This window comes from Nyctibius grandis, chromosome 9 (assembly GCF_013368605.1).
Source record: "Nyctibius grandis isolate bNycGra1 chromosome 9, bNycGra1.pri, whole genome shotgun sequence".
Lineage (NCBI taxonomy): Eukaryota > Metazoa > Chordata > Aves > Nyctibiiformes > Nyctibiidae > Nyctibius > Nyctibius grandis.
Genome location: NC_090666.1, coordinates 18091939 through 18109055, shown reverse-complemented (window position 1 = coordinate 18109055; position 17117 = coordinate 18091939). Strand labels below are relative to the sequence as shown.

The following is a 17117-nucleotide window of genomic DNA, read 5'->3' as shown; positions in this document are numbered from 1 at the left end:
AAATATGCTTATCCACAGGCGTAAATACCAAGTTTAACCAAACTAATATGAGAGTCCTGTGGTATACCTTCTAAAATATTCTGCAAGTTTGAACAGGAAGAATTGAAAAATATAATTTAAATATGATTTTTAATTAGTTTTGCACATAGTCCGTCATAATTACACATAGTCCAAATTTCTCTTGTATGTTTGTAAAATGCCATGCAAGAAAGTCTGAAATAGTTTTCTAAAATGGAGGTGTATCACATCTGTGGACTCTGTATCAGCTAGTTTTCCTGCCCAAAACAAAAATAGACTGATACATTCTTGGCAAATATATGTTTATTATATTCTGAATTAGAGACATTGAAACTATGGTCTGTTGAACTGTAGAAGACTAGAGTCTGCCTGCATTCCCCTCGCCGATGAACACTACAGCAGATGTAGCTTGCATAAATTACTACATCATGTTGTATCCTTCCTCCTCATGTCATTCTCCATTTTGAGGAGTAGACCTGCACTACTTCCAGTGTGGAGTAGAAAGTCAAGGAACAGCTCAGATTTTCACCTATATTAGTCAAGTTAAACAAGCTAAAAATGGTTTTGGCAAGTTATAACAAAATATGGGGGACAGGGATTATGGACTGGAAAGAATAGCAGGAAGGTGGGTTGAAATAAAGCGCTAGCTATGAAATAAAAATTATGTCATATTGAACAACCCATAGTGGAATTACTTTTATCACTTAAAAATAAGAGATCCAGTATATTTTCTCCTTACTGTCTTTTAGGTACTCAACCTCTTTTTGGCCTTGCTGCTGAGCTCATTTAGTTCAGATAACCTTGCTGCTACAGACGACGATAATGAAATGAACAATCTGCAGATTGCTGTGGCAAGGATTCAGAAGGGAATAGATTATGTGAAGAGAAAAGTGCGTGAATTCATCCAAAAAGCCTTTGTTAGAAAGCAGAAAGTTTTAGATGAAATCAAACCTCTTGAAGACCTAAACAACAAAAAAGACAGCTGTATTTCCAACCACACAATAGTGGAAATTGGTAAAAACCTTGCCTATCTTAAAGAAGGGAATGGAACTACCAGTGGCATAGGCAGCAGTGTGGAAAAATATGTTGTTGATGAAAGTGATTACATGTCATTCATAAACAACCCAAGTCTCACTGTGACAGTGCCCATTGCTGTCGGGGAATCGGACTTTGAAAATTTAAATACAGAGGAGTTCAGCAGCGAGTCAGACCTGGAAGAAAGCAAAGAGGTACGACTATTTCTATATTTAAAATACTCTGATGCTTTTCTTTTTTTCCTAAGGTTACTAGTGTTGAATTCAAATCTCTATTTAATTCCTCTATAACAGTGTATACATACTTGTAATGGTATTTAAGGTAAATTGATGTAAGGTTACGGGTTTTGAATGAGATGGTACTACTGTATTGCATTTACAGTAATAATCAAGATGAGTAAGACAATTTTTTAGAAAATACTTTTATTTATTTATTTATTTAAATTTATTTATTTTTATTTTATTTATTCATTTATTTTATTTTATTTAGTTAAATCATTAACAAGAAAATGAACCAATTTAATAGCCCTGGATACCAGAAGTCTTACAAAATGTGTGGGGCTTGTGCAAGTTTCTCCATGCTTATTTAATCAGTGCAGTTTATTTACTCTCTTGTCTGCTTTCTGGAGTGTCTGCTGTCAAATTAACAGTTCATTCTGATGCTTTTAACCTTTTTGATAGAATCAAAATACATCTAGATACATCATAAGTACATTTGAATACTGGACCAGCATCACTAAACAAGTTCATGTAAATCACTAATAATCCATCTGATAGTACCAGAACCACTGAAGAAGTGAAGTAATAGCTTTATGGTAAAAAAAGTTATGAAGCTTTATATCTCAGTATAAGATCCTTTCAAACGGCTACCCATTGTCATTTTTAAAGCTTTAAGATATTTGAATCTGTTACCTGCTGTGACCATAATAAAATGTACCTCTTTCTGGCACAATGTGGTGCCAAAAGGACAAATCCAAGCTAGCACTTAGTGAGTTACAGTGGATGCTGAAGTCATTATTATTGTCTTAACCCAGGGCCCTGTCCTGCACAACTGTACATGGTGGAGGCACACCACCTCAAGTGGAGTAAGTCTACGCTATGCTTAGCACTGATGCTAGTTCATTCAGCATTAGCATGGGTATTTTTGAACAGTACTGCATGCTACAGTGTAGACGTAAGCTAACATAAAGGTTTTCATAAGTTATTTCCTCAAGCTTGAACCTGAGGGTATAAATATGGATAAGATTCTAGTAATTCTCACCCTGAGATTCTTTTTTGTACAGACTGCATCACATATTTAGTCATATTTTCTTGTTTCTTATCTTTTTGCTTCTAAAAATATTTCTTTTATGCAGATTGTTTGTATTAGTATTTATCTTACTCTTCAAAACCATGGCTGGGTTGTAGAACAAAGTAGAAGTTGTTGTAGTTTAAACTTTAATTGTTCTGTGTAACGAAGAGGGTGATTATATGAAAGTTTCTTGGTCTGAATGTAGGATTTTGGTTGATTCTGTTCTATCTTTGTACATAGGACAAGATTCTTCAGGCACCTTTACACCACACAGGGCTATTGTATTGTTCTATCCTTCCATTGTTCTGCTGTTCCATTGTTCTATCATCCCATTGTTAACAGCTTCAAAACATACTGCTGCCAAAGGAGCAGCAAATTCTACTGCTGATCTGGTCAAATTCCACCTATCAGTGAGATCATCCATTATAATTGCATATCACAGTTATGGCACAGGTTATTTTTCTGTCTTTTTGTAAATCGTAGTTTCTTGGTATAGGCCTGTTCTTTCTGGGTTTGTTCTTTTTTCCTGCTGATCAGGTTCAAGTCCCTCTATCACCTTCAGTGTTTTCCCTGCTTAGCAACTAGTGATAGCCAGAAGATGTACTGAAAGTTTGGGAATAAAGTGTCTTAAGCTAAAGTTTAGTACTAGGAAACAGAATACTTTGGATTTCTTCATCACAAAATATTTATTGCTATCTTGGTGGAATAACAAATACCCATCTGTTGTTCTGTATTTGTCTGTAAAGTTAGTATAGTATTTTTATAATTTTCAAGGGTGCTATCAACCTAAACCTATAATTTTTCATAAAACATTCTAAATGCTTGATTGGAAAGTGTAAAGAAGATACTGTTAGTTTATTCTGCAGATATATCGTAACTGGCAATGATGCTTCAGATGATATTACTGTATGAATGACACTAAAAGAAAATCTTCGGACACAGATACAGTCTGAGATGTTGACTGTGAAGTCCCAGTACAATCAGAAGTATGCACTCAGGAAAACTCTCCTCTCTTCACTTCTTATTTTGAGTTCCTACCCATATCAGATTAATTCTGATAATGTTACTGATTCTGATACACTACTCATGGTAGTAGTGAACCATGTTTTAAATTGTCCCATATAATTTTTCTGTGCTTGTTATTTTTTAAAAGTTATGAAGTTATATGTGTATTAATTGAAGTTCTATCAAAATAGATTATAGCTCTGATAATTTTTAATTGGCAACTTCTCTGCAAAAAGTAATTTGGAAGTGTAATTGGAGTCTACTAATTTAAATACTATATGTTATTAAAATGACTGAGAAATAAGTAATTTAGATATTTTCATTAGTAATTATTAGATTAATTAGCTGCTGAAGTGTGTTTTAAAAAATGTAATCACAGGACTGTTCTGTACTAGCGGAGTATTCTCCATTTCTTATGCTGAAGCTACAATTGTGCAGAAAATAATTTGTGATTTACTGCACAGTGGTAGCAAGAAGGCAAACATGACTTTTGGTAGTGTCTAACGAATAAGGCATCTATTTTGAGAATTAAATCTTTCCCTGTTACAAAATCTGTTTATAATTTTTTAGCATTCAATAGTCAGTGGCTAAAATGTAGAAACTGCCTTGAAATAGGGACTGAAACCTGAATTTCCCATATGAATTCCCTGATCATCAACATTCTCCCTTTTGCTTCTTTTTGTAGTCCACTCAATCTTTGAGTATTTACTGCACAAGAGCATTATGAGAAGAGATGGAGGATGTACCTCATTCAAACCTATAGGCTGGTGGTTAGCAGGACTGAGTATGACCACAGTGACAATGGTGCATCTATTTATTCATTGCATAATGGGATGGTATGACTGCTCACTGTCTTCATTAGCCAGATTTTTCCTTTTCCCAATGGAAGGATCCCAACTGGGTTATTCTACAAGGTGACAAAAATAGCAGTTTGAATTCCTATAGGGAAAATTTTAAAGCCGATTATCCCACATTTGAGACACAAGCTCCAGTCATTAAGCTTCCACTATAAAAGACAGGCTTTCTGCTCCAGATACAATGTTTAAAAGAAAACAGTGTCCTCATTGCATTCTTGGAGGCACTTAATCCTGTAAATGTGTGTGTTAACCATGCTTCAGGAACTGCAAACTGATCAGGTGATAAGACAAAGAAATGCATATTCAGTCAGGAATGAGCTAGTGCCAAGCAGTACTGACTGGTCAAGCCTGAAACTTTCTGAGCATATTCAGGACCAAAATTTCTTACTCTTGCAGAAGTTGAAGATGAAAAATTCAAGGGAAATGGTTAACAAATTTCAGGCACCTTCAAGAGAGATACAGCAGTTAAGCAAAGACATTGTGAGCATATTTCTTATTTAAGTGCCTAAATTTCACATAGATTTTTAATCGCAAAAGTGCATTTTTTCAATCTTAATCCTAGTTCCTACTCTTCACTAGATAATTCTTATCCACCATGGTTTTTGATATAGAGAAGAGTGATGGCTTATTAGTCACAGGACCAACACTCTTGTAATGAAAATGATACATAGCAAAAGAAGGCATTTTTTTAATTAAAAAAGTGACTACAAATGGCTTTTTGTTCAAGGCTTCCTCTTTTTTTTGTCATGCCATAATGTGCCTTGCATTTCTCCCTCTCATATTTTCCCATTTATATGACTCTGCTGTTGCCAGGTGTTAGTCTGTCAGTCACTTCATTGCTGATACAACAAATTAAAAGCACTGAAGTTAGAAACTGCCACCAAACCACGTTCAATTAGCAGTATCCCAAATGAAAGGCAGCTTAGGCATCCCTGTACTGCAAGAACACTCTGCACAATATAGCCAGATGCTAATTACTGTGTGTTTGTGTGCTTTTTTTCTCTATGTATACACATGCATACACGTATTAACTGTGGTATAGGGCAATGAACTGAATTTCTACAAAGTAATTATGATTTATTAGCAAGTTTTAATTAAGTATATTAATGTTTGGTGAATTCTTTATTATAACATGCATCTTTTCCAGTATTTTGATGGAAATGTTAACTAGATTATGCCTTTCTAGAAACAATACATGCAATATTGTACATGTTAGTAGGTGTGAATTTACAGGGAATTTTCTAGAAAATTGCCTGAAACCTAAACCAGAATTAATTATGAGAACACTGTGTCCATAAGAATGGTAGTGGGGGAATACAATGTAATAAGGGAATTAGAGAATATCCTTAGAAAATCCTAAATAAAACCTTACCATTAATAAATATGGGGCCACTGTGCTGAGTCTGTTGTCATACACGTAAAAGTCCGTGGACCTGAGCTGCATTACTGCTCTCCAGTGTAGAAGATATAAAAATAATTTTTCCTTTTTAGGTCCTTAAGTATGACAGGGATAGTTTATATAGAAAATTTTGTAGTGCATGTATAGCTGTGTAATACTTAGATTTTTATACTAAGTGTAACTTCTAGGCTAGTAATTACTCCAAGATATACCAAGTTACAAGATATTTTTAAATGCCTTGAAAAATATGGGATCTCCTAATGCTATTGCAGACACTTTAATAACGTATATTTTACTTTAAGCAGTATTCAGTGCAAAAAAAGCAGAGATGCTGTGTCCTGAACTTCATTTCCTACCATTCTTACTTCTCACAGGAGTAGAACCAAGCTGGATCAGTCAAGCGGGCAGCTCTGGTGCCTTTTAGCGAGGCAGAGCATCGAGTCACCAATTTTACACAGGTTACCTAAGCAAGTTATACATCTATATGTATATACTATATAATCACTTTTTAACGGATATTGACTGGCCTGCATGCTCTTCAGCTATGATCCTGTCCCATTCATTGCAATAAAATACAAACATGCACAGCTGCTCTCTGCTGAGTCACAGGACTCGCATCACAGCATGGTCAGGCGAGATCCGCAGCCCCAATATTTCTGTGGTTCAGACGCTATACTTTCCATGATACTTCAATAGTATTTTGCAGTGCATGCTATGTACCTTTCCCAGTCTCAATGGTAAAGTTTTCACGATTCTATTTTTGAAGGGTTTTCTTTTCTTTTGAAGGAAGACAGAATATGTAACACATAAGCTACGTTTCTCATCAGAAGTTTATGTAAGTCCATCTGTAAATTGTGTTGATAATGAAAGGCTGCTAGCTGTTTTGGAAAACTTTCATACTATTGTATTTTAGCTTATAAAGGAGGTAAATTGCAAACTCATAATAGTCACATTTTTATTTTTCACAATTTTTTTCTTAGAAATGCTTTTCTTCAGTACTTGTATAATCATTTAGTTATTTTGGAGATTAATATGCAGTACTTGAAGCACCATTAAGCATGAAATTCATGTAATTTCCTCAGTCAAAGCATGTAGCCATCATTTGGTTAAAAAAGGTCATACAAAACTGGTATTTGGCTGGTCAAACATTCAGAGATCACTTCTGCTCTTACTTACGCCCACACTTACAAGTGTAGAGGTGCAAAGAGAAGACTGATAGCAAGATCTGTCCCAGTTCAGTCTTACCATAGCTCTTTAATTTATGCTCACACATTGTCTACTTCCCCAAACATCTATAATTGTCTGCCTTGAGAAACTTCAACTTATTCTCATCTTATCAGTAATAAATAAGGTTCAGCAGTCTAGTAAATAAGCTACTGATTTCGAACCGAACAGTCCCCAGCTTCAGTATGATTTATATCTCACCTATTAAGCTTTGCCACAATATTTACAACACCATAGTTGTATGATGCTGCTTTCAGTTTGGTGAATCAGTGGAGTTAAAATACACTTATTGCATAGCTTTTGTCTTATATTTTGCAAGGAATCATTTATTTCATAAGTCGTATTTTGATTTAAAAATATTTATTATTCAAAATCCTCAGATACTCTGAAGAATTTAGGCTTTGGTTTGTTTGTGAATTGGTCACGTTGTATTGGCATATTGTGATTCATAGTGGATGATATTAAGTTGTTAATATTAGAGTTAATTGGAGTTTGCTTAATTAATCTTTACAAACAGCAATCCCTTTCTGTGTTTCAGAAATATCCTTTCACTATTGCTTGTGTGAATTAAAGAGCCTTTTAAAGTAGCTTCCAGAGGGAGTGCTTTTGGAAATATTTCCACTGCTACTTATGATGCTTTTGCTTTCATCCAACATTCTTGTAAATATTTTCATTTATGAAATGCTCGTACGTAAGTAGATCAAAGTAATTATGAATAGCAATAAAGTACAGAGTGGACTATAAGTTAGGGATCCTGGGTTTTTGCAGCATTTGCAAACAGTAATCATCACAGAATTGTTTTGCTTTGATATACAATGTTCTGTTTTTTTGAACTAGTAGAGTTGTTATGCCTGACTGCATAAGCACTAGAAAGAGTGACATTCAGATTCCAATTAACTATACCAGTGGAACTATAATTATATTTACCACTTGGTCGATTTTATAGGTGATACAGCTGTACTGTAAAAGACTGGATAAATTTGGATACAATATTGCCATTTATATCACAGAACAACTCATTTTCATACTGACATCCACACAACACTGAGAAAATAGAAACAATGTAATTTCCATTATTTAACATTTTCACAGGTATTTGGGAGGAAAGGAAATTAAAAGAAAAACCAAAATGGTGGTTTCTCTTGGCACCATCTTCCTGCTTATGTCTGTTCTGCTCTTTGCTCCTTCAGTCCCTTAAATTATGATTTCAACAGCTATTAGTGGCATCCTGGCCAATCATGAAATTTCAGGCTTTTTAAAAATGTTAAACTAAGAGCTGTTCAGCTACTTGCAGATAATCATCTTGGAAACAAAGAAAGAAATAAATGTTAGAAGCTCAAAGTGGCCTGGCTGTAAGTGAAGCAGAATTGTATAAATCTATGAGATGTTGTCGAGGTTCAGAAAGTAATTATGTCAAAAACTTCCTGACCTAGTCTTGGCTGCTGCTTTTTTGCAATGCTGCTCTGATAGGCAAGCTGCTTTCCACTTTCAGTTTCTATCTTGAAAGCTAAACTAAAATCTGTATCTCATACTGTACTGTATTGCTGACTAAAGCATGACTGGCAATGCTGTTGGTACGTGTGACGTAAAAGATATATCTCTCTCTATGATAATCAGTATATTGCTGTTTTAGAACCACGTAAGTACTTTTGTCCCCTTATTGTCTTCTGTGAAGAGGAGATGGAGTATGTACATTCTGAGGCTTAAAAAGGACTTACTATTGTATCAAATATAACATTTGGGTTTGATGATTATCTTGTTTCTACAGGTTTAATTTTTTTTAAAAAAATTAAAAAAGCTTTTTAAAGCTGTATATATGTGAAGTATGTAGCTTTGCCTAAATCCAGTTTTTGTAATGCTGGTGAGCAGAGAAGAATTTGTCAGGTACAAAGGTAACTTTGAGATATGTTAATGTAAAGAACTGGGACATATGCTATGTACCTAACATATCAGGGTTTGCAATTAGAGGTAGTCTAGCTATCGAGTTGGATTACATATGTGTGAAAACTGGCAAGTCACAGTAAGTCGTAGAAAAAGTCTTCCTATGTGTTAAAGAATATGGACAAAACATAATCAACAATAACATGGTCCATTCCCAGGTGATTTTGTGTTGAATACATAGAAATCAATACATCCCTGGGTCAGCTGATTTATACCAGAGCAGGAGTTTGCTGTGGAAATATGTGATTGTTACTGAAAAGTTTTCCTAGCATACTGAACTTAATTGATTTGGCAAGATCTTAAGATGTATCATAAAACCTTCTTAGCTGTTTGTAATGCATACTAAATTTTATAAATGTTGTACAGAATGCCTTACAATAAATTCAATATTAAAAATAACAAAGAAACAAACAAAAAAAGTTATTATTTCTGTTGAAAATTTTTAATTTTTTCTTCCCCAAATGATACTGAGCTATTACAGATTGAATATATTGAATAACTTTTATAATATGCGTCTTTGTATACTGATCAGTTTGGAGCTAACTTCAGGTATAATAGAACAGTATGCTAAGGAAATACTCTGTTACATCAACAAGAGAGTAACTGAATTCTCAGTGGGTTAAGGCATTTAATTGTGTTTCAAGTATCAGCTGCTGTTGATTCAGTTTAGGATTTTTCTGTTTAGCTTAACACCTGTGATTATTATTACAGCTCTTTAAAAGAAGCATACCAGATTTTCAGTGAGAAGAGATTTGTAAGATCAACTCACCATACACACTGCCCCACATAAATAAAGATGGCTTTCTGATGTTCCTGATAATTGACTGTTCTTCTGTATAATTTTCTACCCTTTCTACCTGATCTTGCCTTATAGTGGATATCTCTAATCTTCCATCTTGAGTTAACTGTTAGTCTTAACACAATTTCAGTAAAAGGAATTCATTACCCCTTCTTAAAATTAACATGTGCTGATCAAACTAACTGGGTAATATCTGAGTTACTGAACTCTTCATTTTCCTGTAAAAGAATGGACAGTAGGTCTTTCAAACTCATGGTTTAACCAGTTCATAATTTTTGTTTGCTCTGCTACTACTGCAGCATTCTGCTAGAAATGCTGTCCAGATAGGAATGATGCAAGCAACATTTTAAGAAAACTCTACATAATACAAAAGATAGTAATTTCTCCGTTTAAAAATTATTTACTGTACTGTATTGATAAACGTTAATTTTTAACACCATACATAAATTCTGTAGAATGTACCTTGTGTTTATGGTATTTCTGGCCTTTCCTCAAACTGATGATTGACTTCCACTGATATTTACATGCTGTGGTCCTTACTTGAGGACTACAGTATTCACCGCATACTTTCCAGTTTCTCCATTTTAGAGGCAGTATTCCACAATGACCAAACTGCCGTGCATTATCTATAATTTGAATACGTTGCAATGGGAAATTTGTAAATAATAATCTGCAGACAAGTGTGCATCCATGTCTTTGTACATTGGACCTAACCTCATAGATGCTAAAGCTCATGTACAAACATGAGACATGAATATGTAAGATGGGATTTTCAAAGAAATGTAAAGGAAATGGGTGTTCAGATATCACTGAAATTATGTGCATAATATACCCTACAATAAATGTTTCCATTTGTTTGGTCTTTCTTTAAAATGTGGGCTATAGTGTACTATGGTACACAAAAATCAAAGTTAAGCCTACGTGAAAATCACAACACGATATATTGTCAGTGTGATTCAATAAAATCAGAGTGGGGGAGAAAGGAATTAATCTTATTTTTGTTTGAAGAACATACTTAATATTGTCTGCAATGTAAAATTCTATTGAAGTCTTACAATACTTTCTGTATTCACATACTAATATTGTTTACATTTCCTTTACAGAAAACTGTATAGAATTTGGAGCTTCTCAAACATGTATTAAAGGAATAATGCCTCTAACTTAAGTTTTAAGTGTCAGCAAAGTTATATCTTTCATGTTACCATGGACCATCTCTCTGTCTAATATTAATTCCTTATAGACTGTATTCTAAATCTGCTTACATCATTCCCTTTATAAAATTAGCTACTTATCAATGCAGCCGTTTTACTGATGTTATACTCCACATAGTGATAACATTAGAAGAGTCATAGAATGCCGTGATCAAACTACTTTTACTTATTACAGTACTCGTATTTGTCTGTTGCCAACATAATGTGATGGTGTGAAAGAATCATTTTGAAGATTTGGATTATATTATCAGTATGATTCATTGGTGCAGTATTGTTTTATGACAGTATTGTTTTAAAAGCATTTGTTTTCACTTTAATCCTTCAAAAGTAAAGATTTTTTTCTGGCTTTTATAGTGATTGGACATGTATGTGTACTGTACCAATGTAATAAGTAGTTTCAAAATGCACAATAAATTCAGAAAATGCATTGGCAAGTGAGAATGCAAAATATCAGCTACTGCTCTTAAAGTAATGTGCTGCTTTTTTGGAAATAAAGAGAATTAAACTATCCTTTACAACTCATAACATGTGTTTTCATGTCAATGATAATGAAAAGTTTATATTCAAACCTTTTGACTTTACGGACTTGTTAGAATAACATTTACTTGAGACATGAAAATACATCTGTGCAGCTTGCTGTTGGTTTGGTCATGACGTTGGAAAATTATTTGTATTAACACATGATATCTGAAGTGTAATCTAAAATGCAGCCACATGATTGGAATAATTAAACAGTACGAAGTGTGGAAGGCACCCATTCCTAACTTACTGAAATTTCTTTTCAGAATTCTTATATGTGGCTCAGAAGAGTAGTCTAATAATTTCAGCAATTCCTTGTATGAAAATATCAAAATATTTTCAATAGGGAAAATGCACATGGTGTAGTTTCTAATCTTGTGACCTCACCTGTAGTAGAGCAATTTGGCATTATAGATTGTAGATAAGAAATTATTTTAATGTCAGAGCACGGAATACGCACAAAATATTTTGGTATGCATTTCAAACATGAACTTCCATTCAACGTAAATAAAATTGAAAAAAATAATTGTGTGGGGTTTTTTTTACAGAAATTAAATGCATCCAGTTCATCAGAAGGCAGCACAGTTGATATCGGACTACCTCCAGAAGGGGAACAGCCAGAAGCAGAACCTGAAGAATCTCTGGAGCCAGAGGCTTGTTTTACAGAAGGTAAGTGAAGCAAAAGATATGTAAGGTGATTAGACCTAACTGTGGTGGTTTGGGATGGATTCTATTTTTATTCAAAATCAAGAAGCAGCTTTATGATTATAGTTGTATTTTCTGTGTGTATTAGTAACTCCTTGAGAGGTACTGCCATAGATGTACTGTTGTCGTGCTCTCGGTCTCTCTCCTTGGAAGGCATTATGAGAGTTACAAAGCTTTAACTTCAAATATTGAAACAAAAATCCTCAAATAGGATATACTTATTTACAAGCATCTATTGCAGTAGTACTGAAATAAACCAAATGACTTCTGTTCATTGTGATTCCTAATAAATATTTACCTTATTCTGACATCTCAAAATTTATTATTGCACTTAGGCTGTGTGCGGAGATTCAAATGCTGTCAAGTCAGTGTAGAAGATGGGAAAGGGAAAATCTGGTGGAATCTTAGGAAAACCTGCTATAAGATTGTTGAACACAACTGGTTTGAGACCTTCATTGTCTTCATGATTCTTCTCAGCAGCGGTGCTCTGGTAAATTCAGTGTGGAACTATTGTGTCTATTGTAAGCAGCAAGCATTTAGAATTACAGTTGATTATATAGCTGTGGGTAACATGTCATAATTTAATATCCAATTCATAAATGTTCTAATGTCAACATTTATCGACAAGTACTTGGCATGTATTGTATGACACCTAAGAGTGCTCACAGGCTATGAAACAAATTATTTGGCAAGTTCAAAATGTAGTGTTAATGGAAATAAGAAATTAGTATATCAGACTGGTATTCATATGTCTTCAGATTGATGATAATAGTTTTTTTTATTGTCTTATACACATTTAAAATAAAGCACAGTTGAGCTAGGAATTTATCAACAGGAACTTGAATTGTCAAACTGAAATATAAGATGCCAACGTGATTCTGTCAGGTATTTTACCAGACTGATGTTAAATCAGGTGTGCTAACTGAGTACTGAAGTAATTAGTTCCTCATAGCAGGAGCAAAATATAGTGTACTTGCTACACTTGGGTCAATGCACAGTGATCCACTGTCAGTGTAGACATTTTCTTTTGAAAAGAGAGTTATTAATCTCTGTTCAGGATTGCTTTGTGGGTTAGTGTGTATAGTTTGGTTTCAATTATTAGTTCCTCAGAAATTCTATATCACAGAGTCATTATTAAATCCCTCATATAATTTTGATAAAAAGTTGTAGCTACCACAAAGGAAATCCTTATGTCAATAAGCCATTGCTATCCATGGAAATGAATGAAAATGAGATTTGGAGAATGGTATTACAGTAAGTTTCATGGATCACTGTTCAGCTCAGCTGAAAGCTGAATATTGTGTTTGGACCCAGCTTTATGAAAAGACTACAGTATGGAGTGAAAGCAGAAGTTGTGCTTGAGGGAAGGATATATGCTTTATCATCACATATATCTTTCCAATTCAAATTCTTTCTTGGCTACTATATACCGCACTGCAAGACATTTAATTATATCTTCAAAAATTTTTTTCACAGGCATTTGAAGATATATACATAGAGCAACGTAAAACTATCAAGACCATGCTGGAATATGCTGACAAAGTTTTTACTTATATCTTCATTCTGGAAATGCTTTTAAAATGGGTGGCTTATGGCTTTCAAACCTATTTCACTAATGCATGGTGCTGGCTGGACTTCCTGATTGTTGATGTATGTATTCTTTTTCATGTCTTGTATGACAGGCTCTAAAAATCAGAATATTATGTTTTCAGGATAACCTTTCTGTTCTATTCAATAGGAAATCTATTTTTAAACTATTGTTGTGGTATGGTTTTTACTTCTCTTAAGAACAGAAAAAATATTTAAATACACTTATTACACTAGAGATGTTTTGTTGATATTCTCTAGTTTTATGAAGTTGTAATGCTTTATTGAAATGATGCTTTTTACTATTTTTTTTTTTTTGCAGTGTGGAAAGGATGCTGTTCATCCTCTTCAGTTTTTACTGTATATGGAATTTAAATATTTCAAAGCAATTTCTTTAAAGGTTTCTAACATTCTAATCAATTACTGTAAGTGTCCTGTGACTCACTCTGTGTAATATGAAAGGAAAATACTGTTAGGAACTTGCAGTTCCATTGTACTATTCAGTACTCTTGCACTTTTCATGGCACCACATGGGTGACCTTAAAGAGACACTTGGAGAACTGCAGATGGGCTCCCTTAGAATGGGTTCTCAAATGATTTTCGAAAGGCTGCACCACCAAGGAGCAGATACACATCGTCTGAAGAAGACCTAGTGAGAAGTGCATTATAATTTCAAGTTTACATGCTTAACAATGTATGCACAGTACTGGGTAGCATAAATGGAAGTCTACAGATCTTTAACCATATAGCAGACATTTATTTCCCTTCCATCCCCAATAGCCGGACTACATCTGTCTGTGCTAACAGGGTATCTCTCAGTTCCAAATATGTAATTCCCATGGAATGCAAGGTAAGAATGTGTCTTGAGTCACTTGTTCACTCATTCTGAAAAGCAGCAGAATTCTGTAGAAATCACTATGTATCTCCCTAAAACTACAATGATATGATATACCGTGAAGTCTTTACAGAGCTTGGAAAACATTATAACTTTTAAATCCATACCAGCATTGCAGATCCTGTGATAAAACGTGATTATATGCACAGTTAGTATTCTGTGGTTGAGTCTGTACCCTTGTAAAACATTTATTGGCTCAATTACCAGATCTGCAAATTACCATGACCAGTAGAGCTTTCCAGAGACCCTGTGGACAATACTTTACATTGTCATTATATGTTTATTGTATTTATCAACAAATATTTAATTCTTATTTGATAATCGGTGCTTTAGTTACTTCTGTGAAATTTATAAATAACTTTATTAGTTTTTCATGGCAACCTTACTCTGGTGCAATTTTTTACATGGAAAAAATTAATCTCTAAAGCATTTTTAAAAAATCTTTAGTCACAGGATTGAGATAACAAAGCAAAAAGATTAATTTGGAAATGAAAGAATTAAGAGAGAACAGGAAGGATGGAAGGGAAGGGCATTAAATGGAGGGAAACAAGATGGTTTGGGTTTTTTTTCTTTACTAGGGCCACTCCTTCCCAATGGTTTACTATAAATACATTTCTAAGGATTATCGATGAGAGATAATTGTATTGTTTATTTTACAGCTATTCTAATTTATTTACTCATCTGCCTGCAGACCAGACCAGCGTTATGCAAGCCAGAATTGATGAAGTGGTTAAAGGAGTCACAGGGAATGTAATGAAGTGTGGATATGCCTAACAATGAAGCTTCTACCATTGTCTAACACACAGTTGGTTATCAGTCTTGATTAGTCTGGTTAAATCTGAACAGCACTGGTAGCTATGGCTGTTGAATAAGATTTTCTGGACACTAGAAAGTTACATTTGACCAAAGGCCAGGTCTGGATGTGGTTTTTGAGAGCTTTTACATTCTCATCAAGTTCTGAAGATATCATGGGAAGTCCTGACCTAAATTGACCAGTCCAGTTCACTCAACTTTTGGGAGTTTTCTTTTTGCATGTGACTTCATTTTTCTTTAAATACCACCAAATGTTGACTGGTTTATGTGAATTTAGAAGCCATTTTTATACCATTCTACCAACATGGTTTCATCAACAGGTACCTAGAATATACTTTTATTCTGCTTTGTCTGACTTGAAAGATCTTTCTGCATTATAGAGGGATTCCTGGAGAAAGAGGTCCAGCCTTGAATCTTCTTGAGAAGTTCAGGGCACACATCATTCCCACCATATGTATCAAAAGGATATACAAGATGAATGAGCAATATTGCCTTTCTGTTTTTATGTAGGTCTCTTTGGTTAGCTTAACAGCTAATGCCTTGGGCTACTCAGAACTTGGTGCGATTAAATCCCTTAGGACACTAAGAGCTTTGAGACCTCTAAGAGCCTTGTCGCGATTTGAAGGGATGAGGGTAAGACAACATGAAAGAATCTGAAATAATGCATGCATACACAAAAACAATGCATGCAGAATAATCAATGACAAATCCATGCAGAAATGCTACACTGTCATGCTATATATTTTACATTTATCACTAACATATAAGCAAAAGGCTTCATCTGCTTATATGAATTCATGTGTTATTGCACACATTGTTACACCTATTTAGGCTCCTTGGCCTTTCAGCCTATTTCATATTTTCCTGGAGGGCCAAGGATTTATCAGCTGCATGGATCTATGAAATGTTACTACAAAACTGAATTTATCCCATACAAATAAATCCTGCTATAGTCAGAACAGTTTAAAAAAAACAATACTTCCTCATAAAAGTGTGTGCACATATACACACATAGATATGCACATGTGAATTTCATACAAGTATAGAATATCACACGTAGTCTATCAAATATCCTTTAATCTACTATTCTGTAAATATTAATTGGGAATTTCTGTTACAATTCAGAAGTTTTTTAATGAATTCCTACGTTAATAAATAAATTGGCAGTGTTAAAATACTTTCTCTCTTTCAGATTAGAACTATTGCATTCTATTTAAGACAACTTTTCCAGTATGTCAAAGATGGAGCTTGTTTTATGATTTCTGGCCCAAATTGGTTGCTTACTGCTTTCCATATTGATTTTAAAATGTTGATTATAATCTATAGAGCACTAAGTGGCCTCAAAACATGACAGAAGACTTTTGCTGACAGTTGGCTATATTTGAGAAATTACTGTCCCCAGCTGTTTGTTATCACCATATCAGTTACCACAGCTGAGACCCTCAGCTGCCCAACTGGGTGCTCTCAGTCTATTCCAATGCAAAGTCAGATTGATTAGTTTAGATCTCTTCTTTAGTGCACTGAAATGGACAAAGACCTCATATATTCTGCCATTCTAGAAATGGTTCTCTTAGGGGCAGTAGTCAACAGCTGGGGATAGCAGATATTTCTAGCTCCAGACACAAGAAGGTGTCTGACTTACACCTTCAGGGTTCATCTGTCTGCCTTGGACATATTGCCATAGATCGAATCAGCAGATGCACCTGAGCTGAAATCCTATTGCTGTAATTAAAAAGGATCCTTGTGTGAGCTCCCTACTGCAATCACTGATTAGCATTAGTTATAAATTGATTAGCAAACTTATAAGTCAACTACAAAC

General features: G+C 34.4%; 1 protein-coding gene across 6 annotated transcripts in view; it reads left to right on the top strand.

Moving 5' to 3' along the window:
• LOC137667193 (sodium channel protein type 2 subunit alpha) overlaps nucleotides 1-17117 on the top strand; it is a 56619-nt gene that overhangs the window by 28433 nt on the left and 11069 nt on the right. For all 6 annotated transcript variants that reach the window (XM_068407780.1, XM_068407778.1, XM_068407776.1 and 3 more), the window contains exons 16-20: nucleotides 768-1247; nucleotides 11847-11967; nucleotides 12339-12493; nucleotides 13480-13653; nucleotides 15809-15931. In XM_068407780.1, coding sequence (XP_068263881.1) covers nucleotides 768-1247; nucleotides 11847-11967; nucleotides 12339-12493; nucleotides 13480-13653; nucleotides 15809-15931 — 1053 coding nt within the window. The remainder of the gene's footprint in view (nucleotides 1-767; nucleotides 1248-11846; nucleotides 11968-12338; nucleotides 12494-13479; nucleotides 13654-15808; nucleotides 15932-17117) is intronic.